Here is a 23,243-nt window from a genome sequence, read left to right as displayed (position 1 = left end):
TCCCCCTCCCTGCTGCTCCCAACCCCAGGGGTCCCCGGCTCAGGCTGTGGCTGAGGTGGCCTTCTCGAAGCCCGCACTGGCCGTACTGAGGCGCTTCTTCCTGTAGGTGAGGAGGATGGCCGTGACCAGTCCAAACTGGAGACCAAGGTCTGGGAGGCACACAACCCCCTTGTGGACAAGCAGATCGACCAGTTTCTGGTGGTGGCGCGGTGAGTACTGGCGTCCAGCGTTTTTGGCCCTAGGGTGTGAGTACAGGACAGCTGGAACCTCACAGTGAATTTGGACGTGGAGCTGCCCTGTCTCCCTGCCGCTGGCCTTTCCCTAGTTGAGACCTGTGGTGGTTCCCATAGCACGGGCTTCCCCCAGGCTGCTTGGCCCCTCAGGGCCACTTCACACCGAGGCTGGGCAGGCTGGGCCCAGGGAGGTGCTTCTCCCAGAGATGGGCTAGGACCTGTCAGAGGAGGTCCCTGGCCGCCAAGGGGGTGCTGTGGTGGCTGCTGGGCGGAAGGAAGTACAACTGGTACCTCCTAGACATGAGGAATCGAGAGCGCCCAGAGCAGCTGCGGGACCCAGGAAGGCCCGCGGCCTCCTCCCCTGAGGCCGCTCCGGCAGGGTGCTGTAGCTGACACGTGCATGTGTGCAGAGCGCCCCTGCTCTTCTGCACCTTCCCCACCCCGGACACCCGCGTGGTATCCAGGCCCGCGACCCCTGCGGGGGGTGTGGAGCCAGCCCTGGGGGGCCCTGGGGGGTGCAGCACGGCTCTCTGGCTCGTCCAAATGGTGGTCAGGGTGTGTCTCACCCCCAGGTCTGTGGGCACCTTCGCCCGGGCCCTGGACTGCAGCAGCTCCGTGAGACAGCCCAGCCTGCACATGAGCGCCGCCGCCGCCTCCCGAGACATCACCCTGGTGAGCCGCCTGCTCCCGCCGCCCCGCGGGCCCCGCCAGGGGCTGGCGGCTGGGCCCGTCTCCCTGCCCTGCGCCCAGCTGACCCTTGCTGTTTTGCAGTTCCACGCCATGGACACGCTGCACAAGAGCATCTACGACATCTCCAAGGCCATCTCGGCCCTCGTGCCGCAGGGCGGGCCGGTGCTCTGCAGAGACGAGATGGAGGAGTGGTCGGCCTCAGAAGCCAACCTTTTCGAGGAAGCCTTGGAAAAATACGGGAAAGACTTCACAGACATTCAGCAAGATTTTGTAAGTGCCGGGGGGCATGCAGGGCTGGGAAGCGAAGCGCCGGTGCTCATCCTGGTGTGGCCTGGCCTCTGTGGCCTGTGTGGCTGCGTGGTCCCACGGTGTGGCCCGTGTCTGCGAGAGAGTAGAGGTTCCCCCCCCCCACGCTCTCCCGCTGAACCTGCTCGGTCAGCCTGGGCAGCGTCGCTCCACGGGGAAGGGCCTGCCCCCGAGGGGCCACCCCGCCCCTGAGGGTCGAGCACCTGCGCTGGCGCAGGGCCTCAGGGAGGGGTGGCACTGCCACCGCCAGTCAGGTGCCGCCTCCAGAGAGCAGAAAAGGGCGTGCAGGGCGGAGGGCGCCAGCACCGGCGGGGCAGGCCTGTGGACAGCCGAGGGGAAGCCCGGCTGGCTCGGAGGTCGCAGGGGACCGTTGTTCAGGGACAGTGCTGGCCGCTGCCCAGCCAGCCAGACAACCACTGGCCCGGGCCCGGCAGGTTCACATGTAAAGTATCCAAAAGGCTACAAAAATGAGCCGGGTGCCAGTGGCTCACACCTGTAATCCTAGCTACTCAGGAGGCAGAAAAGTCACCGTGAGACTCTTATCTCCAATTAACCCTCAAAAACTCGTTGTGGAGCTGTGGCTTAAAGTGGTAGTGTGCTAGCCTTGATGAGAGGTGCTCGGTTCAAGACCCAGGACCAACCAAAATAAAGCCAAACTCTCAAAAAGTAGAGTAAGTTGGGCTGGGAAGGTGGCTCAGTGGTAGAGCACTTGCCTTGCATGCCTGAGGCCCTGGGTTCCATTCCTCTGCACCACATAAGCAAAAAGAAAAAAGCCAGAAGTGGCGCTGTGGCTCAAAGTGGTAGAGCGCTAGCCTTGAGCTGAAGAGCTGAGGGACAGTGCCCAGGCCCAGAGTTCAGGCCCCATGACTGGCAAAAAAAAAAAAAAAAAAAAAAAGTAAGATGAGGAAAACAAGGGGACACCTTAGGTAGACTGAGAAAGGAGCGGGTTCTGGGAGAAGTCGGTGCAGGAGGCTGAGGCAGGCAAGGTCCGGCCTTGCTGGTCCCCACTGGAGCCAGGGCTGGAGAGCCAGCAGCTAGACAGTGAGAGGGGCAAACAGACCCAGACCCAAGCTGAACAAGTCTGTGCAGTGCTTATCTCCAGTTAACCACAAAAAGCCAGAAGTGGAGCTATAGCTCAGGTGGTAGAGCGCTAGCCTTGAGCTCCAGGCCTGGCAAAATAAAAAGACTCATATACTCATTACCAGACTTATAAAATGGTAACTCCTGTGTAACATCTTACTTATAACAAAACTATATTTACGCCCCTCTCCCCAGATCTCCAAGTTTTTTTGTTTTTGTTTTGTTTTGGTCGGTCGTGGGGCTTGAACTCTGGGCCTGGGCACTGTCCCTGTGCTCTTCAGCTCAAGGCGAGCGCTCTACTTGAGCCTCAGCGCCACTTCCAGTTTTCTGGTGGTTTATTGGAGGTAAGCTCTCACAGACTTTCTTGCCTGGGCTGGCTTTGAACTGAGATCCTCAGATCTCAGCCTCCTGAGTAGCTGGGATGACAGGCGTGAGCCCTGGCTCTGGAGGCTAGGAGATCCCAATTGGAAGGTGTGTACCTGGCAGGAGCCTTTGTGCTGACGCTCCCCAGCAGAGTCTGAAGGGGTCTGGGCCAGGCCCCAGGGCGGTCTCAGGCCCCGCAAGCACACAGTGGCATTTGGGTGTGGACTGGGTTTGGGCAGTCAAGCTACATGCTTTCCCTGGGCTGTGTTCCACCCGGCGCTCCAGGGGTCCGACCTGGATGCTGCACCTGCCCCACCCTGCTCCACACCCTGTCTGGGCAGCGGTCCTCTCCTTACCGGCACATTTCTTCTCACTCCAGCTCCCATGGAAGTCACTCACCAGCATCATCGAGTACTACTACATGTGGAAGACCACAGACAGATATGTCCAGCAGGTAAGTGGGCGTCCCACCACACCGTCCTCCCCGTCCTCCCCAGCATCCCACCACACCGTCCTCCCCGTCCTCCCCAGCATCCCCCCACACCGTCCTCCCCGTCCTCCCCAGCATCCCCCCACACCGTCCTCCCCGTCCTCCCCAGCATCCTACCACACCGTCCTCCCCAGCATCCCACCACACCGTCCTCCCCGTCCTCCCCAGCATCCCACCACTCCGTCCTCCCCGTCCTCCCCAGCATCCCCCCACACCGTCCTCCCCGTCCTCCCCAGCATCCTACCACACCGTCCTCCCCAGCATCCCACCACACCGTCCTCCCCGTCCTCCCCAGCATCCCACCACACCATCCTCCCCAGCATCCCACCACACCGTCCTCCCCAGCATCCCACCACACCGTCCTCCCCAGCATCCCACCACACCGTCCTCCCCATCCTCCCCAGCATCCCACCACACCGTCCTCCCCGTCCTCCCCAGCATCCCACCACACCGTCCTCCCCAGCATCCCCCCACACTGTCCTCCCCAGCATCCCACCACACCGTCCTCCCCAGCATCCCCCCACACCGTCCTCCCCAGCATCCCACCACACCGTCCTCCCCAGCATCCCCCCACACCGTCCTCCCCGTCCTCCCCAGCATCCCACCACACCGTCCTCCCCAGCATCCCACCACACCGTCCTCCCCAGCATCCCACCACACTGTCCTCCCCGTCCTCCCCAGCATCCCACCACACCGTCCTCCCCAGCATCCCCCCACACCGTCCTCCCCATCCCCGTCCTCCCAGCATCCCCCCACACCATCCTCCCCGTCCCCATCCCCCCCTCATGCGTGCCTCCCTGGATTCCCGCCAGGCCCAGAGTAGAAGGGAGGGAAGAAGGTGGGTCACTGGAGGCCGGACACCAGGAGGAAGCCCCTAGAGTAGTCTGGCCTGTGTCCTCGAGTCTGTGCCCTGCCCTTCCCCTGCCCTCCACCCGAGGCTAGGCAGCAGGACCGGGAGACGGTGCTAGGGAAGCCATGGTGGCCCCCCTGTGGTCTCCCAGCTGTGGCCCAGCTGGCCTGGTGACCTCAGAACTCTGTTTTGTTTAAGAAACGCTTGAAAGCAGCGGAAGCAGAGAGCAAGTTGAAACAAGTTTATATTCCCAACTAGTAAGTCCACCGTGTGTCCTGGGGCTGGTAGAGGGCCAGCAGGGAGCGGGGGCTGGGAGGCGTGGCCACGCGGCCTTCTCTTGGAGCTGAGGGCGGTGGGTGTGCTGAGGATGCCGCCCCGGCCTGGTGTGGCGCTGTGGCTCTGTGGAGTGCGAGGTGTTGGGAGGGGTGGGAAGGGTGGAAGGGTGGGTTGGCGTTGGCACTCCTTTGGTCCAGGGCTCAGGCTGGGCTGAGCTTTGGGCACACTGGGAAGTCAACAACTACCCTATCTCCTAGTAGACACATGGAAATGTGGACAGCAGGGTGTGGTGGTGTGGGTCCCGGGCAGGGGTGCGGCGGTGTGGGCCCCGATGCAGGGGTGCGGCGGTGTGGGCCCCGATGCAGGGGTGCGGCGGTGTGGGGGTGCGGCGGTGTGGGCCCCGGTGCGGGGGTGCGGCGGTGTGGGCCCCGGTGCGGGGATGCGGTGGTGTGGGCCCCGGTGCGGGGATGCGGTGGTGTGGGCCCCGGTGCGGGGGTGCGGTGGTGTGGGCCCCGGTGCGGGGGTGCGGTGGTGTGGGCCCCGGTGCGGGGGTGCGGTGGTGTGGGCCCCGGTGCGGGGGTGCGGCGGTGTGGGGGCACAGCATTGTGGGCCCCGGTGCGGGGGTGCGGTGGTGTGGGCCCCGGTGCGGGGGTGCGGCAGTGTGGGCCCCGGTGCAGGGCCGCACCTCAGGCCGCTGTGTCTGCTCCTTCTCACCCTCTCAGTAACAAGCCAAATCCAAACCAGATCAGCGTCAACAACGTGAAGGCCAGTGTCGTGAACGGCACAGGGACGCCAGGCCAGAGCCCTGGGGCCGGCCGGGCCTGCGAGAGCTGTTACAGTAAGTGCCCGGCCCGGCCCCGCCAGGGCCGCGGGAGCGCCCGGGATGCCCCTGCGAGCAAGGCTGGCACCTGTGCGGCCGGCTGGGCCGGGCCTCTGATGAGGGGTGCGGTTGGCCGTGGGCTGTGGTGGGGCGTGTGGTGGACCCGGGGTGCCCGGGTGGGGGGCCGGGACACTGTGGAATGCTCTCTGCATCTTGGTTCTGCTTAAGAATCCGTCTATTTCCAACTTTGTTGTCCGTAGCCACACAGTCTTACCAGTGGTATTCTTGGGGTCCCCCTAACATGCAGTGTCGCCTCTGCGCCTCTTGTTGGACATATTGGAAGAAATATGGTGGCTTGAAAATGCCAACCCGGTTAGATGGAGAGAGGCCAGGACCAAACCGCAATAACATGGTGAGTGGGGCGGAGCCGTCGGCCTGTCGCAGGGCGTCCGGGGCCCGTGGCTCCCTGCCCCCGGTCATGGCGCTGTGTTGGGGCTGTGTGCCCGTTCCGCAGAGTCCCCATGGCATGCCAGCCCGGAGCAGTGGGAGCCCCAAGTTTGCCATGAAGACGAGGCAGGCCTTCTACCTGCACACCACCAAGCTGACGAGGATCGCCCGGCGCCTGTGCCGTGAGCTCCTGCGCCCGTGGCACGCCGCCCGGCACCCCTACATGCCCATCAACAGTGCCGCCATCAAGGCCGAGTGTGAGCCGTCCCCGTCCCGTCTCTGTCTGTTCCTGTCAGTTCTGGGGGGCAGAGAGGGCAGAGCACCCTGGGTGGGGTACAGGCGGGGGGGGGGGGCTCAGTTCTTGGGGCCGGCCCCTCACCCTGCCTACCCCTCTCTTCCCCACAGGCACAGCCCGGCTGCCCGAAGCTTCCCAGAGCCCACTGGTGCTGAGGCAAGTGGTGCGGAAGCCCCTGGAGGCTGTGCTCCGGTACCTGGGTAAGCCGGGCCCAGGCTGGGCCAGGGGGTCCGCGCCAAACCGCCCGCAGGTGGCCTGGGCGCTGGGCGGCAGCCCTGCCTCCCTGCACCACGGAGCCCTCCGGCCAGCCTCCACAGCATCAGGCCAGGGAGACACGTGTTGCCATGGAGAGCACGGCTCAGCCAGGCCTCTGGGGGCGGGAGGCGCACGCCTGGCGCAGGTTGTGGGAGAAGCCCCCGTGTGCGTGGGTTTAGGCACCTGGGAAGCCGGCCGCACCGTTTGCACCGTTCGGGGAGAGGAGGCTCGCGGCCTCCGGGCCTCAGTGGGCTCCTGAGTCAGTTCTCCCAGCAGGGAGCTAACTGTTCTTCTGGAAAGGACATTCCAGAACTATGAGCAGGCACACGTGGTTTTGGCACTGTTCTCTGTCGGGGGTCCCAGGCCTGGGCTGGCCTCGCCCTGTCCTGCGGAGGAGGTGGCTGGTGCCTGGACCAACCCCATCGGGGCCTGGCTGGCAGCCAGCCCTCTGCCCTCAGTCCCTGGGGCCTGGATGTGGAGGCTGCTCTGTTTATGGCTCTGTCTGGATACTGGAAGCTACTGCGCCTGGCTGTGGAGCACCCGCCACACCCAAAGCGCCCTCCCTGCCCTGGGCTCCTGGGCATCTCCCTGCCTGCTGAGCAGGGACCCTCTGCTTCCACAGAGACCCACCCACGCCCCCCTAAGCCTGATCCGGTGAAGACCGCATCCAGCGTCCTCAGCAGCCTGACGCCCGCCAAGTCGGCCCCGGTCATCAACAACGGCTCCCCCACCATCCTGGGCAAGAGGAGCTACGAGCAGCACAACGGGGTAGACGGTGAGTCTGGGCGCCAGCGCCCCCAGCAGGGCCTGCACGGAGCTGCAGCCGGCCCGCGGCGGCCGGGGCCTGCCCATCCTGCTGCCCCCGCTGACCGTGTTCTCTCTCCCTCTCTCTCCTGTCTCTGGGCGCTGCCAGGCAACATGAAGAAGCGCCTCTTGATGCCCAGTAGGGGTAAGGCCTGGGGTGGCCGCCGGTGGGTGCTGTGCCAGCCCTGTCGTGATGCTGTGTGTACTGTCTGCTCCTGCTGTGGGCGGTCCAGGGCACGTCCGGGGCAGTCCACATAGGCCCGGCTCACGGCCCAGACCCCTGCTGTCCTCCACCTGTCCCTTGGTGGCGTGGCCACGTGCCCTCCCCGGCGTGTGCCTTGGTGGACTGTCCTTGCATACGTGGCCTGCGCCCCCACCGCCTCCGCGCTGTGACTCCCGCATGCCCCCGGCCTTGCTTGTGGGGCTGCGCCTGCTGCCTGCAATCCTCCCGTGCGCCCGGCCTGCTGGGCAGCAGGAGACGGGTCGGGGCGTCCACAGTGACCGAGGGTGGCTGGGCGTGGGTGAGGGCCTTGCGGCCTGGTGCCTGAGGACTGACTCAGGCGCTGTGCTGTGGAGCGAGAGGCTGTGGAACCCTGGCCCTCTTTGGGCACCATCAGTCTGGGCACCTATAAGGCCCAACACGGACAGGCCTCAGGGAAGATCTGAGAGCATCCTGCCAGATTTCAGGACAGAGGCCACGTGGGGGATGGGGCCTGGGTCCCGGTGGCAGCACGGTGGCCATCAGCTGTTCTAGCACGCTCCCTTTGGGGGCACCGCTGGGTGTGAGCCCCTTGCCTGTCCGTGCCCGCTCTTCCTGCCGCCCGCGGACCGCCAGCATGGGCCCAGGCACAGTCTCCTCAAGACAGAGAGACACGGTGCGCTCTTGCTCCTGGCCTCTTCATTTGCTCACATGTTAAAGTACTTTTAAGCGGACTCCGGCGGCTCACATCTGTCATCCTAGCTGCTCAGGAGGCTGAGGTCTGAGGTTCACAGTTCTAAGCCAGCCTGGGCAGGAAGGTCTGTAAGACTCTTATCTCTAATAAATAACAAAAAAAGCCAGAGGTGGTGCAGTGGCTCAAGTGGTAGAGCACTGCCCTTGAGTACAACGAAGCTCAGGGACAGTTCCCAGGCCCAGAATTGAAGCCCCAGGACTGGCAAAAAAAAAAAAAAAACTAATAAACTAATAAACTAAAATGTAAAGTACATTCATGGATTGCCACTGGTCCCCAGGGGGCCCTGCCGGGGCATGCTCTGCCCCAGGTGTGGCGGCTCCACCTGCACAGGTCAGGCCTAGGTCACGGGCTGGTGAGAGGGAAGAGGCTGCACTGAGGCACTCAGTCCTCAGTAGAGGCCCGAGGGAAGAGCCCCGGGGGTGCTCTGGGGCCACAGCCGCGGCATCGGTACAGGCAGGGTCTGTCGGCCTGGGCAGGTGTGAGGCTGGACGGGGTGGGGCCGGCCCTGGCACTCACTGGACCTGTCCACCATGCTGCCTCGGGCTGCCCGTGGTGTACACCACGCACTAACTAGCACGTGTCTTCTTTCCTCTGCCACCCCATCTTTCTGGCAGGCACTTACTTGGGTAAGTAGCGCTTGCACTGGTGGCTCTTCTGGGTGTGGGGCTTGGATCCTGCGAAGAGCAGGTCGTACCTGCCCTGGTGCTGTGGAACAGGCACCCGGACCCTCTGGGAGCCAGGGGCCTGCGGGGGAGAAAGACTGGGTCTGGAGCCGCCAGACCCCAGTGTATCCTGGGAGTGAGTGCCCCAGGTCAGGAGTCAGGTTGCTTGGAGGAGGGCCGGCCAGGCGAGGAGGGAGGCTGCAGGTTCAGGTGCGCAGGCGGCAGCCCGGCCCTCGGAGGTCCGGACTGGGCTGCACAGCAAGACCCTGTTTCACAAAAAGAGTGGAGCAGTGTTTGAGGTCAGAGCAGCAGCCCAGCCCCAGGCCCATGGACGCTCACCAGCAGGCCTGGGTGGGAAGGGGAGGCAGCGGGCCCCGGGGCCGGGGTGGGCTAACAAGGCGGGCTGGAGTCCTCCGCCCCGCACACGCCAGCCGCCAGGGTGTCGGGGCTCAGCTGGTGCTGTGGACCAGGGCCTGGCCCCTGGCCTGCTGGCCGGGGAGAGAGCTCTGCCTCCTGGGCCGTCGGCAGCCGGAGCCTGGCCGCCCCCGTGGAGCCAGTGTGCTGCCGTGTTTAGTCTTGTGGGTGTGGCCTGGTTGCCCTGTGCAGCAGGCTTCATTTGTCTTGGCCCAGTGCTGGTCGTGGGGAGCCCGGCTAGCTGTCAGACCCCCTGGAGCGTGTTCTGCGGCAGGATGCAGGGAGCCCTCAGAGCTGTGGGGTCGCGAAGCCTGACTCGGGAACGAGCACCATGTCCTCCTGGCCTCTGGGTGTAGGCACAGGTCCCCTGCCCGTGGCCCGGGCGAGGCCCGTGGCCGCTGGTGGTCAGTGCCTCACTGTACACTCTTTTCTCATCAGGTCTGGCAAACCATGGACAGACCAGGCACATGGTAAGAGGAACAGCCGGCATGGCACATGCTGCATGTGTGCACAGCTAGCTGCCTTGGGGAGCGTTGCAGAGGCCCAGCCGGCCAGACACCTGGGGTGTGAAGAGCCTCACCGGCTCCCGCCCGCCCCGGGCGGGGCGGCCCCTGGGACGGGCCGTGCAGGTTGAGGTGGGGCTTGCCCTGGGGCCTGGCCGCAGGGTGCGGGAGAGGGGTGCCCGGGGAGACACGTCCGTCCCTGCCCCAGGGACCAAGCCGGAACCTCCTGCTCAACGGGAAGTCATACCCCACCAAAGTGCGCCTCCTCCGCGGCGGCTCCCTGCCGCCCGTGAAGCGGCGGCGGATGAACTGGATCGACGCCCCAGATGACGTGTTCTACATGGCCACCGAGGAGACCAGGTGCGGGTCCTGGGGGAGAGGGGAGGGCGGGGGCACCGCCACCCAGCGCTGGCCTCACCAGCCTGCCTCTTTCACTCGCAGGAAGATCCGAAAGCTGCTCTCGTCCTCAGAAACCAAGCGTGCTGCCCGCCGGCCCTACAAGCCCATCTCCCTGCGCCAGAGCCAGGCCCTGCCGTCCAGGCCTCCGCCGCCCGCCCCGGTCAACGATGAGCCCATCGTCATCGAGGACTAGCGGCGGCCCGCCCCCGCGGCCCGCCCAGGCTTTTCCGTCAACCCCAGAGTGTCCCGAGCCTGTGTGCCGGGCGGCCTCCGCCCCACCAGACTGCTGCCTGCCCCCCCTGTTTCCGTAGTGCCCCTCCTCCCGCCCTCGCCTGCAGAGAAATGCGCTCCTTCGGCGGACACGGGGAAGAAGTGCGGTTTAACTTATTCCGAGGCGCCGAGGAGTCGTTTTTTAGCTTTGTGTTTACTTTCTGGCTGGAGCAGAGATGAGGCAGCCGCCCGGGATCGGCCCTAAGGTTTTGTTGTGTTCTGTTGAAGGTGCCATTTTAAATTTTATTTTTATTACTTTTTTTGTAGATGAACTTGAGCTCTGTACCTTACACCTGGAATGTTAGGAGGATCAGCGCGGCCAGTGGCAGCCACGCTGCCTGGCGGGGTCGGCCCCTTGTCTTTTCAAGTAATTTTCATATTAAACAAAAAAGAAAAAAATCTCATAAAAAGGAAAAAACCCTGGCAGACGTTCCCTGTGTCTTTCCTTCGGGTCCCTCTCCTGGTCTCGGGACTCCGGGCCGCCCATGCTGCCTGCCTGAGGGACCAGGTCCAGGGTGGTGAGTCGCAGCCCAGGCTAGTGGCTCTACTCTGGGGCATCTGGGACACAAGAAACAAGAAGTATAGCCCCTCAGCCATTTTGGTCTCCGGGCTGTGCCACTCGGTGTCCTGCCTGGGGCCCTGGACTTCAGCGGAGCACCGCCCGCTCTGTCGGTGGAGAGGCTGGCTGGGAGACCGGCCCAGGGCCCCTGCCCTGGGGGACGGGAGGCCCCGCTCCAGCTGCCTAAGGCTTTCTATTGCCTCCCCGCCCCCAGCCGTGTGCTTTTCCACAGTAAGAATTTTCTCAGATTTCAGTTTAAGTTCCTGCTCAGAAATCCTATCTTGGCTGGTCCCCTCACCCACGCTTGCAGACTTGAGGGGCAGGTGCAGGACGGCCAGCCACCCCCTGGTGGCGCCCTTGCTCTGAGGACCCCTCCTCCCGCTGTGTCTGCCCAGCCGGCCCCTCCCTGGGAACCTGGGGCTCTGTCCCTCAGACCCGGCCTCCGCTCCCCACCCCTCCCAGGCGCCTGCGAAGTGTGGAAATCTCAGCCTAAGAATTAAAATAGAAACCTCTTCTGCTCCCGTCCCGGGGACAGATAAGGGGTGCTCTGGCTTTTCTGAGGGCCGTGGGGCCGTCAGGAAGACTGTTCTGGGTGCTGCCTTTGCTCTCCCCTCTCCCAGGGTTGCTGCGTGTCTCCCCTGGCAACCATGATCTGCAGCCTGCCACCGGCTTCCCCCTCCCCCCTCCCCATGTCCCTGAGGGTCTCCTCTTCGGACCCTAGGGTTCTAGAGAAGCGGCAAGGGGCTTTAGAGAGCAGCTCATGAGGTGAAGACTGCCAGCCTCTGCCATTAATTAATTACCACACACATACTTAGGTTCAGGGTTTCCCCATCACCCCCAATGCCCGTCCCTTTTTTTTTTGGTTGGTCGTGGGGCTTGAACTCTGGGCCTGGGCGCTGTCCCTCAGCTCTTCAGCTCAAGGCGAGAGCACTCTACGGCTTGAGCCACAGTGCCACTTCCAGTTTTCTTTCTTTTTTTGGGGGGGGGGAGGGGGGTCCAGTCATGGGGCCTGAACTCTGGGCCTGGGCGCTGTCCCTCAGCTCTTCAGCTCAAGGCTAGCGCTCTACCACTTGAGCCACAGCACCACTTCTGGCTTTTTTCTTTTTGCTTATGTGGTGCTGGGGAATTGAACCCAGGGCTTCAGGCATGTAAGGCAAGAGCTCTACCACTGAGCCACCTTCCCAGCCCACCACTTCCAGTTTTCTAGTGGTTTATTGGAGATGAGTCTCACGGACTTTCCTGCCCAGGCTGGTTTTGAACCGTGATCCTCAGATCTCAGCCTCCTGAGTAGCTAGGATGACAGGTGTGAGCCACCGGCGCCCGGCTGCCTGTCCCTTTTTGAGGCCAGATCTAGGCAAAGGCAAAGAAGTGTCCTTGGGGCCCAGCTTAGAGCTCTGTCTCCAGAGCAAAAGGACTCTGAAGTAGTGGGTGCAAACTCCTGGGGTCCTGCTCCACCCCATCCCACCTGTGTGCCCAGCTGCCGATGCCAGGCATAACTTGGCTTCATGTCCACATCCGGCTGCTTGGGGATCTCGGTTAAGAAGGGAGTGAGCACTGGCCGGAGGGGGCGCAGGAGGCGGGGGCCCATGCATGGCTGTCCCTGCTTTGCTACGCCACCCCAAAGTCCCCCTGCCAGGAAAGGTAGCCCAGAGCCCGGGGAAGGGCAGGAACCCTCTCCACAGCCAGCGCACCCTGCCAAGGCTGTAACTCAAAGCCCCTGGGCTCAGGCTTCCCCTGCCCTGCTCTGGGTTCCGCTGCTGGTGGAGTGACATAGGGAGGGACATGTCCCCTGCCTGGCCTCCTAGCCCAGGCCCGGTGCCTTTCTGCACCTGCCCATTCTTCCTTGTCTGCTCCAGCTTGTTTCCCTTCCCAGCTCCTCTGCTTCCTTCCCCTGACCCCACGCCCTTTCTTGCCAAGCCTGGAATATTCCCACAGAACCAGGAGACTTTCCTGGACCCAGGGCCTGCAGCTGAGGTGGGCAGGGCCAGAGCCGCAGCTGACCTCTCCAGCTGCCGACACTGCCCTCGGCATCTGGCCAGTGCCGGATGCCATTCTTTTCTGCCACCCCCACCTGCTCCTCAGCAGAGCCGGGCACTCTGGGGGCTGCCTCCTTCCAGGAGACACCTGTGCCTGGCCAGCCAGAGCTGGCCTGCAACCGAAGCAAGATGGAGCCGGAGGAGAGCACAGCGGGGGAGGGGGGGTCCTCAGGAGTGCGCCTGGGCAGGGCTACCGGCCACACGAGGGGACCCTGCCCAGGAAGGCTCTGCCAGGGCTCCACCTGGGCTGGCCAGCATCCAGAGGAGCCAGGGGAGCTGGTCAGGCTGGTCAGTCGGGGGTGGGGGGTGTTGGGCTGTGATCACGGAGCTGCAGGATGTGCATGCACGAAGGGGGGAAGGGCCACTCCAGAAAGCAGCTCGGGTTGGGGACAGCGCGCCTGGTTCCGGGAGCGCCCAGGGACCGGCGCTGCGGTGCTGGCCCGCCGCCCAAGCGGAGGGGCGGGCGCCCGGGGAGCGGGCTGCTGGGACTCGAGCTGCCCGCCCCCACTGGGGGGTTCCCCAGACTCGGGGGGCCAGCGGGGGTCAGGACGGAGGCCGGCGGGGCGCGGCGGGGACCCGCGGGCAGCCAGCGCCGCCTCCGCCCTCGGCGCGTGGTTTCCCAGGCTGGGCCGCGGGGGGGGCCCGGCCGCCTGCAGCCCCGCAGGCCGCGCGCGCCCGCGCTGTTTCCATGGAAACCGGGCAACAAAGGGAGGCGGCGCCGCTCGGAGGAGACAGGGAGGAGAGGGGAGGGGAGGGAGGGCTGAGCCCGCGCCCCGCCCGCCGCGCCCCCCCGCCCCGAGCCGCGGCCCCCACGCCCGCCGCGCGGCCCGGGAAGCCCCGGGGCCGGCTCGGGGCGGGGGCGCGGGGCGCGGCGGGCGGGGCGCGGGGTGGCGGCCCCGCTCGGCAGGTGCGCCCCGCCCTCGGCGTCCCCCGCGCCCCCGGGGCGGGCGTCCCCCGGGCGGGCTCCCAGGCCCCACCCCGGTCGCGGGGCCAATGGGAGGCGGGGGGCGGGCGGAGGACGGGCGGGGCGCGGCGGGCGGCGGCGCGGAGCGAGCGGGCGGCGGCGCGGAGCGAGCGGGCGCGGGGCCGACGGTGCACCGGCCATGGCCTCCAAGTGTCCCAAGTGCGACAAGACCGTGTACTTCGGTGAGTGCCCGCGCCCCGCACCCGCCCGCGCGCGCCCCGCACCCCGCCAGGTGCGCGGGTCCCCGTGCGCAGCCGGGATGCGCGGCCCGAAACCCCGCCCTCGGGGCGCGGCGCGGGCGGGCGGGTCTGGGACCCGCGGGCGGCCCGGCGGGCTCTGCGTCCCGAGCCCCGGACGCCCCGCTTTTCCCCAGCGGGCCGCGCGGGCCGGGCCGGGCCGGGGCCGGGGCCGGGCGGACCGGGCGTGGCCGCTCGCCCCCGACTCCCGCCGGCCGCGCTCCCGCTCCGTCGGTGGCCCCGGCCCGGCCCTCTCCGCCCTCTGCCCCGGCCGCCGCGGCAGGCCTGGGCGCCGTCGGGCTTCGGCCCAGGCGGGGCGGCCTTGGCCTCCTGGCGGGCTGCCCCGCGTTACCCGCTGGTGCGGTGGGGTGACACGCAGGCCACCGCGAGCTTCGGACCGCGGCGCCCGGAGCCCCAGATCCCGGACTCGGGGCCGGCATGGCCGGAGGCCGTTGTGGCCGGAGTAACCGGTCTCCGCCCGGCCCAGCGCCCCGTCCCCCGCAGCGGCCCCCTTCCTACTCCCCTGGCCGTCTGGCCTGGCCCGGCTGCGCCACCCCGGTCCTTCCCGCCTGAGCCACGTCCCTGCCCGCCGACGGGAGCGGACGTCAAGACTTTGGGCCAGACTGTGGAAGGGCAGAGGGCTGGGCAGGCAGGGAGCCTTCCCTGGGCACCCCAGGACCGGGGGGGGGGGCAGGCAGGGAGCCTTCCCTGGGCACCCCTCTTACAGGAGAGCAGAGGCCACTCTTGTTTGCTCTTCCCATGGGCGGGGACCGGATTCCGCCTGGAGAGCTTCTGGAGTGGCCCGGAGCCAGGGCCTTCCCGCTCCTCCTCAGAAGCCTGCCCGGCCTCGGTCCCTGGCAAGTCGGGGCAAGGAGGACGGCTCTTGCCCTCCATCCGCCCATGGCTTGGCTCCGGGAGGCTTTGGCCGGAACACAGCAGGAAGCAGGGCTCCCCTGCTCAGGCACCACCTCCAGCCCAGCAAAACAAAGGCGGCTGCGGGAGCGGTCTTTGTGCGTGGGGAGGCACCTGTGGGGCCACCTGAGTAGATCTGGGCTGCAGCGTCCCAGAGTGGCCTCCCGGGCAGTTGCGGCCAGGCAGCGGAGCCTGTTTGCTCCCAAGCCATCAGACCCGATCGATGCTGTGTTCCCGACTGGGGCCTGTAATGCGGCCATCGAGCCAGCGGGTCTGAGGGTCAGCTCTCTGCCCCCGCGTGGCCCCAGTCCTGGAGCTGGCCCGCGCAGTATGGTTTTGGCAGCCCTGAGCTGCAGCTGCCACAGCCGCTGATGACCATCCCGACAAACTCCTTATCGCAGAGCTAGAGGCTGCCAGGCGGCCCCGGGGCCAAGCCTGCCCTCTGCCAGCCAGCTCCCGCCTGCCCTGGCCAGCCCGATCTCTGCACCTCAGAGAAAGCAAAGTGATGGGAGTAGGTAGAGTTCCCCAGGGAATGCCTGGGCCTGGCCGTGCCTAGCACGTTCTGCTGGGGACCTGGAGAGCCCCCTCTCCACCAGCACCTCAGCCACTGGAGGACGGTGGTCAGTACCCGTAGGTACCCGTAGGCCTTTTCAGGGTCAGCTGCCCTGTTTCCTGCAATTGCTAGGGCTGCCTAGGGGAGGGCTGGTGCCAAGGGTGCGGGTGATTGAGCTGCCGTTCCGTCGGTTGTCTGCAGATGCTACCGTTTTTGCCATCGACTGAGCAGGTTGGCTGTATCCTAGTGAGCAGCCAGTCTCCAGACTGGCCCTTCCCTTTGGAATTCCGGCCCTTCTTCCTGCCCTATCCTCCACCCTCTTCCTGCCTCACTCCCTTGGGAGGCCCAGGCTTCCGTCCTTTGGGAGGAAGCTTGCCCGCCCCAGCATGGGGGGGAATAGCAGGGCACCCGATCTGATCCTTAGCAGCTGGTCTTAAACCTTTGACCCCAAAGTGGCAGCTGTGTGGAGGAAGATCTCAGATTGGGATGAGGAAGCCAAATCAGCGTTCTCTAGGGTCCTGTTAGGGAGAGGCCTGCCTTCTTTTGGAGGTGCTGGAGGCCCAGAGCTGTTCCCTTGGTGGGTGCTCGTGGGGAAAAGGGAGTCAGGGATGTGTGTCGGGGAGGCGGACGCTCGGGAGGGAGGCAGGTGGAAGCAGGTGCAGTCTCAGCCGACTTGGAGGGGTTAAAACCTGAGCCAGGTGCTACAGAGGAGGGAGACCTGCGGGGAAAGCTGGGCCCCTGGCCTGAGCCTAGAAGATTCCCTGGGAGAGGCAGGCTCCGCGGGGCGGGGCCCGGCGCCGGTGTGAAGCCCGGACACCTCTGCCCACAGCCGAGAAGGTGAGCTCCCTGGGCAAGGACTGGCATAAGTTCTGCCTCAAGTGCGAGCGCTGCAACAAGACGCTGACTCCAGGCGGGCACGCCGAGGTGGGCACCGGCCGGGGTGGGCGGGGCCCCGGGGGTGGGGGCGGGGGCCGAGGTGGGCACCGGCCGGGGTGGGCGGGGCCCCGGGGGTGGGGGCGGGGGCCGAGGTGGGCACCGGCCGGGGGTGGGGGGGGCCCCGGGGGTGGGGGCGGGGGCCGAGGTGGGCACTGGCCGGGGGTGGGGGCGGGGCCGAGGTGGGCACTGGCCGGGGGTGGGGGGGGCCCCGGGGGTGGGGGCGGGGGCCGAGGTGGGCACTGGCCGGGGGTGGGGGGGCCCCGGGGGTGGGGGCGGGGCCGAGGTGGGCACCGGCCGGGGGTGGGGGCGGGGCCGAGGTGGGCACTGGCCGGGGGTGGGGGGGCCCCGGGGGTGGGGGCGGGGGCCGAGGTGGGCACTGGCCGGGGGTGGGGGGGGCCCCGGGGGTGGGGGCGGGGCCGAGGTGGGCACCGGCCGGGGGTGGGGGGGGCCCCGGGGGTGGGGGCGGGGGCCGAGGTGGGCACCGGCCGGGGGTGGGGGCGGGGGCCGAGGTGGGCACCGGCCGGGGGTGGGGGCGGGGGCCGAGGTGGGCACTGGCCGGGGGTGGGGGGGCCCCGGGGGTGGGGGTGGGGGCCGAGGTGGGCACCGGCCGGGGGTGGAGGCGGGGGGGATGGGCCCGGAGGTGGGCACAGGCGGGGAGGGTTGGGGGAGGGGGCCCCGCCCTCATGGCTGTTCCTCCCCTAGCATGATGGGAAGCCCTTCTGCCACAAGCCCTGCTATGCCACACTGTTCGGACCCAAAGGTGAGCGTGCGCTGGGGCGCTTACGAGGTGGTCCTGTCCTGGGGGGCGGAGGGGGGCGGGGAGAGGAGGACCTGGCCTCCGGTGGAATCGCTCTGCCACCCACAGGCGTGAATATTGGGGGTGCCGGCTCCTACATCTACGAGCAGCCTTTGTCTGAGGGCCCTCAGGTCACCGGCCCGATCGAGGCCCCAGTGGCCCGAGCTGAGGAGCGCAAGGCCAGCGGTCCTCCCAAAGGACCCAGCAAAGGTGGGTCCTCCATCCATGGGCGCTGGGGTGAGCGGCCACGGTCCCTTCTGACCTCGGCCCTCCTCCCCCCCAGCCTCCAGTGTCACCACATTCACCGGAGAGCCCAACCTGTGTCCCAGATGCAACAAGAGGGTCTACTTCGGTGAGTGACTGCCCAGCCTGCCTATGGGAACCCGTGCTGGGCGGGGCACACTGGCTCCTCCCCTCCGTGCTGGGCGGGGCACACTGGCTCCTCCCCTCCGTGCTGGGCGGGGCACACTGGCTCCTCCCCTCTGTGCTGGGCGGGGCACACTGGCTCCTCCCCTCCGTGCTGGGCGGGGCACACTGGCTCCTCCCCTCCGTGCTGGGCGGGGCACCGCCAGCCCCTCCCCTCCGTGCTGGGCGGGGCACCGCCAGCCCCTCCCCTCCGTGCTGGGCGGGGCACCGCCAGCTCCTCCCCTCCGTGCTGGGCGGGGCACCGCCAGCTCCTCCCCTCTGTGCTGGGCGGGGCACCGCCAGCTCCTCCCCTCTGTGCTGGGCGGGGCACACTGGCTCCTCCCCTCCGTGCTGGGCGGGGCACACTGGCTCCTCCCCTCCGTGCTGGGCGGGGCACACTGGCTCCTCCCCTCCGTGCTGGGCGGGGCACACTGGCTCCTCCCCTCCGTGCTGGGCGGGGCACCGCCAGCCCCTCCCCTCCGTGCTGGGCGGGGCACCGCCAGCTCCTCCCCTCCGTGCTGGGCGGGGCACACTGGCTCCTCCCCTCCGTGCTGGGCGGGGCACCGCCAGCCCCTCCCCTCCGTGCTGGGCGGGGCACCGCCAGCTCCTCCCCTCCGTGCTGGGCGGGGCACCGCCAGCTCCTCCCCTCCGTGCTGGGCGGGGCACACTGGCTCCTCCCCTCCGTGCTGGGCGGGGCACCGCCAGCTCCTCCCCTCTGTGCTGGGCGGGGCACCGCCAGCTCCTCCCCTCCGTGCTGGGCGGGGCACCGCCAGCTCCTCCCCTCCGTGCTGGGCGGGGCACCGCCAGCTCCTCCCCTCCGTGCTGGGCGGGGCACACTGGCTCCTCCCCTCCGTGCTGGGCGGGGCATCGCCAGCCCCTCCCCTCCATGATGGGCGGGGCACCGCCAGCTCCTCCCCTCCGTGCTGGGCGGGGCATTCCTGGCTCCTCCCCTCTGGCTGGGCGTGACATCCTCAGCCCCTCCCTTCTGTTGGGTGAGGTGTAGCTGGCTCCTCCCTGCTGGTGGGGCATCCCAAGCCCCTCCCCTCTGTGGTGGGCGGGGCACACTGGCTCCTCCCCCTCTGGCTGGGCGGGGCATCTCCAGCCCCTCCCCTCTGTGCTGGACGGGGTGTCACTGGCTCCTCCCTTCAGCTGAAAAGGTGACATCTCTGGGCAAAGACTGGCACCGGCCCTGCCTTCGCTGCGAGCGCTGCTCCAAGACCCTGACCCCAGGGGGGCATGCGGAGGTGAGGCGGAGGAGTGGGTTTGTGGGGTCAGACCAGCTGGAGAGGACTACAGGGATGAATAAAGATGCAGGGCTGATGGGGTGCAGGCTGGAGAGGGGGCGGAAGGGGGCCCCCCAGGCTGGCCCAGGCTGAGGACTGACCCCTGGTGGCCAGACTGCACTTTCCCATGCTAGGGGGACACCCCTTCCACACCCAGCCTGCCAAGGTAAGTGGGCCTGGATTCTCAGGGAGGGACCTGCATCAAGACAGTCTGTGGGGAGGGGAGCCAGAGGCCTGTGCCCAGAATACCCCCATCCTGTCCACAGCACGATGGCCAGCCCTACTGCCACAAGCCCTGCTATGGGATACTGTTTGGACCCAAGGGTAAGTGCGGGTAGAATGGGACAGGGGAAGAGGAGGAGGTTGTGGTGGGTGGTGGTGGGAAATCCTTTCTTCCTCCAGACACCTGCTTGTTTTCACCTGTCCACCTATCATCTCTCTGTACAGGAGTGAATACTGGAGCTGTGGGCAGCTACATCTATGACAGAGACCCTGAAGGCACAGTTCAGCCCTAGGCCCATAACCCCCTGCAGGGGCAGGACCTGTCTCCTGCGGGAACCTGTCCCCAAGTCCCCTGCTTGGCTTTAGGGAGGAGACTGTCCACTGTCCAGTCCTGCCTTGTGTGTCCTGCCTGTAAGCCCAGGGCCTGAGTCCCTGGAGGAAGAGGGGTCTTGAGGGAAGTCTCCGGAGGAGTCTGCAAGCCCAGCCGTGTCTTGGTGTGTTATCCCTGTGTCCCCTATCTACTTTTGTGTCTGTGCCTCCATCCCCTGTGTCCCGCTGTTCCTGGCCTGTCTCTGTCCTTGTGTGTCCCTGTACCCTTGGTGGATTTCTACAGTGGCTGTCCCATTCCTTCCCTGCTGACCGTGCCAGCCCACCAGTATTATGCTCTGCTTGCCAGTGGTGGCCACGCTCTCACGGCACCCAAAGGTGGAGGTGCTCTTGGTGGGACACTCTGCCTGGACTCCTCACTGCCCACCCTTCACATGGCTCACATGCAGTGCCCGACTTTGCTGTCAATAAAAGGTTTGAGGATCGTAGGACTCCGTCTGTGTGCTGGTGACTGCCTCCAGAGGCTCCCAGGCCCAGCTTCTGGTGGGGGGGCAGGGAAGCCAGGGTGAGGCGGTGGTGGGATCCACGTGATGAGTGGACACACATGGCTGGACTGGCCAGGAGTCCTGGGGAGGGGCCCAAGGAAGGGGCCTGTGGGGGTTCAAAGACCCCACTGTCAAAAAAACGCACACTCTCGGGCTGGGAAGGTGGCTCAGTGGTAGAGCGCTTGCCTTGCATGCCTGAGGCCCTGGGTTCGATTCCTTGGCACCACATAAGCGAAAAGAAAAAAGCTGGAAGTGGGGCTGTGGCTCAAGTGGTAGAGCGCTAGCCTTGAGCTGAAGAGCTGAGGGACAGTACCCAGGCCCAGAGTTCAGGGCCCATGACCAGACCCCCCCAAAAAAAACAAAAAAACCCGCACACTCTCAAGCCAAGGGAGCTGAGCTCTGGCTCAGGAGCCAGGAGGTGGGAGGGACCAGCTTTGTGACTATGCTGATAACGTGTAGCTCAGGGAACAGGCCTGAGCCTCTGTCTCTGAGAGGGAGCCAGTGGAGAGTGGGGACTGGGTGAGATGGTGAGAGGGCTGCAGTCACATAAGGTCAGGCCAGCCTCAGCCATGGCTTTGTGTCGTTCTGTCCCCTTCTGCCCAGGGGCTCTGACACTTGGGTTTGCAATGAAAACACTTGCCTCAACACTCCCTGGTAGTCCAGCCTCTGCCTTTTAATCAGGAGGCCCTGGGGCGGAGGCCCTGGTCTGGCCACTAGAGGGCGCCAGTGCATGTTGGATCTGCCCTGGTGGCATCACTGGACCTGCTTGGGCCCCCACTGACCTCCAGCCTTGACTCTCAATGCCCATGGCAGCTCCCCGCAGGCAGCCTGCCAGACAAGGGCCCCCAGGCCTGACCAAGCGCAGGGCTGGGCCCATGATCCTGTCAACCAGGGGGTAGGAGTCCTCATGTCGGGCAGAGTCCCTGCTTGCCAGCAGTCTCTCTACACCAAGTGAGAAGGAGGTCCCCAGGGTGCTGGAAACAGGGTCGGTCCCGGAGTCCTGGCTGGGACCACTTCCCTCCGCCACGGTGAAGCTTCGAGAGCTCCACCAGCTGCTGCGGGGCTTGTCCGCTTGGGGCTGGGCAGTGGTGTCCGGATCCTACAGTGACCCCAGAGGGGCCTCAGGGTGAGCCCGAGCCCTCAGGCTGGGCAGGGCTGGTGGGCCCTGACAGCCCTGGCTCCCGAGCAGTGGGCTGGCCTGGCAGGGCGGCGGACCTGCTCCTTTCCTGTGGGGAAGATGACGCGGCCTTGTTTGTTTGTAAAGGGTTGCCCTGGAAACGCGGTGCTGCTGCTGTTTGTAGGGGCCTTGTTGCTGGGTGGTGGCCTCCGCACTGCCTGGCCCTGCAGGGCACTGCTCCAGGCGGAAGGGCGGAGCACGGGGAGCCTCCACTCTGTCCTCAGGAGTGGATGTCATCTCCAGTCTCTGGAGTGGCTGTTTCATCTCTGTTTCCTGGGAGGCTGCCCTAGGCCCTCCTCACCTCTCCGGACCACAAGCTGCCAGGCAGCTCGGGGTCCCACCCATGTGCTTGGGGCTAGCTCGGAGGAGAGTTCCTGCCTCGCCTTCCCAGAGCAGACCCCCCCCTCCAGGTGCAGAGGTTGGGGGATGTTTTACCTGGCCACCAGGACCCACTTCAGGACCTCCACACAGTCCATCTGGATTTGGTCCCCTTCCCTGTCCTGTTCCACAACCCCCCCCTGCCCTCTAGTGCCCCCTGCCACTCATCTGTGAGGCTAGCTCCTCCTGTTGCTCCTCCAGCCCCACCTCAGTGCCCTCCAGTGTCAGCCCAGCACCCCCAGGCTAGTGACCTGTGATCAGAGTTGGATTCCCCCCCTCTGCCCACCCCTTCCCCACCCCCATCTTCCCAGCTCCTGGTTGTCTCTGGGCCTCATTCCTCTTGGTTAGCTTCTTGAGCCTCTGTAGAGCTCAGTGGAGGTGTGGCCACCCATCCCTGAGGTCAGCTCACTGACGGTTGGCTTTAGCCCCAGGAGCTTCAAACAGGTACCATGTGTCCACATGCCAGTGCCCCAGCTGTAGCTATGGGCAAACAGCTCTGGCTGGGGACCAGGGTGCCAGGCGTAGGCTTGCCTTTCCCCAGGGCCAGGCTGGTGTCAGGGGAGCAGGCTCAGGGGGCTCAGGGTGGTAAACAAGGCCTCAACTGTTGGGTTGGGAGGCTGGAATTCCATGCAGCTCTGCCTGGGTTTTGGCTCCAAGAAACAGAGACTGGGCACTATGCCTGCCTCAGGGAAGGGAGGACAGGCGCGCCGTCTGGCCCAAAACAAGGGGTGCGGCTACACGGAAGGGGTGCGGTGGGGAGCCAGCCCCCTCCTCACCACCCTGGCTCTGTTCTGCTGCGTGTGGGGAGGAAGAAGAGCAGCAGCAGTGCCCTGAGCCTGAAGGCCCAGAAACCACAGCGTGCAGTCTCTCCCCATCCCCAGCCGCCTCCGTGCCAGCAGGCCCACCCGGGACCCATCCCAGGCCAGACAGGTCCCGGGAGACGAGCTGCTGAAAATAGACCCTGGGAACTTGTGAGTGTCCTGCACCAGGCCGGGGAGGGGCTGGACGTGGGAGGCCAGAGCTGTGTCTGGCGGGACTCAGCTTGTTTTCTGCCGGAAGCACGTGGCCCTGGGTGCAGGGCCCCCCCCCGTGTGAGGCAGGGGTGCCTCACACGGTACACACCTGCAGTGAGGTACCAGATGCGGCGCCCGTTGAGCACAGTTCTGCCAAACTTGGAGGAGGGAGGAGGCCCCTTATCAAGTCCTATGGGGCTGGGAGGGGGTGGAGATTCCACAGAGGTCAGTGGCCCGTGGACCGCGCTGCATGCGATCTCTGGCTGGCTTCCAGTGCTATGTGCTGGCCAGCTGAGGGTACTGGGCATCTGAATAAAGAAGACTGGGTGAGCAGAGGAGGACCCAGATGATCAGTTCCCAAAGTCCACCGTATCCTCATGTCATCTCAGTATGAAGGCACCCAGAGCAGGCAGCTGGGGCCCGGTGCCGTTCTGCACACCATTCTGCCTGTTGTGTGCTCCTGCTATTGCGGAGTGGGGTTGCTGGGGCCTCCATCTGGCCTGGGGTCCTTGTCCTGTTGGCCTGCTGAGTGGTCCCTCCCAGGGGCAGCCGGGGAGGGAGGCCCAGGCGGGCTGGCAGGAGCCCGGCCCCTGCACCTGGGTGGAACTGAGGCCCTGGGAAGGGGGCAGCAACTGGCGCCACTGAAGCCTCTGCCAGGATTGGGGGTGAGACCGGTGGTCTGGACACAGGCTGGGTGCAGTGAGGAAGAAGGGGCTGGGGACTGGAGGGGGCACCGCAGACAGTGAGGGACTCCTCCTCCCAGACAGGGTGATCAGCCTATTTGTGAGGTT

General features: G+C 66.2%; 2 protein-coding genes across 6 annotated transcripts in view; both read left to right on the top strand.

The window, feature by feature from the left end:
• The window catches only part of Mta1 (metastasis associated 1), a 45,837-nt gene extending 35,304 nt beyond the window's left edge, over positions 1-10,533 (top strand). For 2 of the 5 annotated variants that reach the window (XM_069997411.1, XM_069997409.1), the window contains 14 exons: positions 107-209; positions 806-905; positions 1,005-1,193; positions 3,052-3,126; positions 4,211-4,269; positions 5,011-5,126; positions 5,369-5,520; positions 5,623-5,812; positions 5,961-6,050; positions 6,728-6,880; positions 7,019-7,054; positions 9,377-9,408; positions 9,650-9,801; positions 9,883-10,533. In XM_069997411.1, the coding sequence (XP_069853512.1) occupies positions 107-209; positions 806-905; positions 1,005-1,193; positions 3,052-3,126; positions 4,211-4,269; positions 5,011-5,126; positions 5,369-5,520; positions 5,623-5,812; positions 5,961-6,050; positions 6,728-6,880; positions 7,019-7,054; positions 9,377-9,408; positions 9,650-9,801; positions 9,883-10,033 (1,598 nt within the window). In that variant the 3' untranslated portion in view covers positions 10,034-10,533. Of the gene's footprint in view, positions 1-106; positions 210-805; positions 906-1,004; positions 1,194-3,051; positions 3,127-4,210; positions 4,270-5,010; positions 5,127-5,368; positions 5,521-5,622; positions 5,813-5,960; positions 6,051-6,727; positions 6,881-7,018; positions 7,055-9,376; positions 9,409-9,649; positions 9,802-9,882 lie in introns of those variants that run through there. The other 3 variants (XM_069997412.1, XM_069997410.1, XM_069997413.1) reach the window with 2 other exon arrangements.
• A 3,208-nt stretch (positions 10,534-13,741) lies between these two features.
• On the top strand, positions 13,742-19,827 carry Crip2 (cysteine rich protein 2). The gene is made up of 8 exons (XM_069997406.1): positions 13,742-13,851; positions 16,200-16,294; positions 17,009-17,066; positions 17,172-17,312; positions 17,386-17,454; positions 18,657-18,751; positions 19,057-19,114; positions 19,238-19,827. The coding sequence occupies exons 1-8, from the start codon at positions 13,809-13,811 to the stop codon at positions 19,303-19,305; spliced, it is 627 nt and encodes a 208-aa protein (XP_069853507.1). The 5' UTR covers positions 13,742-13,808; the 3' UTR covers positions 19,306-19,827.
• The last annotated feature ends 3,416 nt before the right edge of the window (positions 19,828-23,243 follow it).

The sequence above is a fragment of the Dipodomys merriami genome, unplaced genomic scaffold (genome assembly GCF_024711535.1).
Source record: "Dipodomys merriami isolate MVZ:Mamm:240054 unplaced genomic scaffold, mDipMer1.0.p SCAF_50, whole genome shotgun sequence".
NCBI lineage: Eukaryota > Metazoa > Chordata > Mammalia > Rodentia > Heteromyidae > Dipodomys > Dipodomys merriami.
The sequence above is the reverse complement of the archived record's forward strand: the minus strand, read 5'-3'. Positions and strand labels throughout refer to the sequence as shown.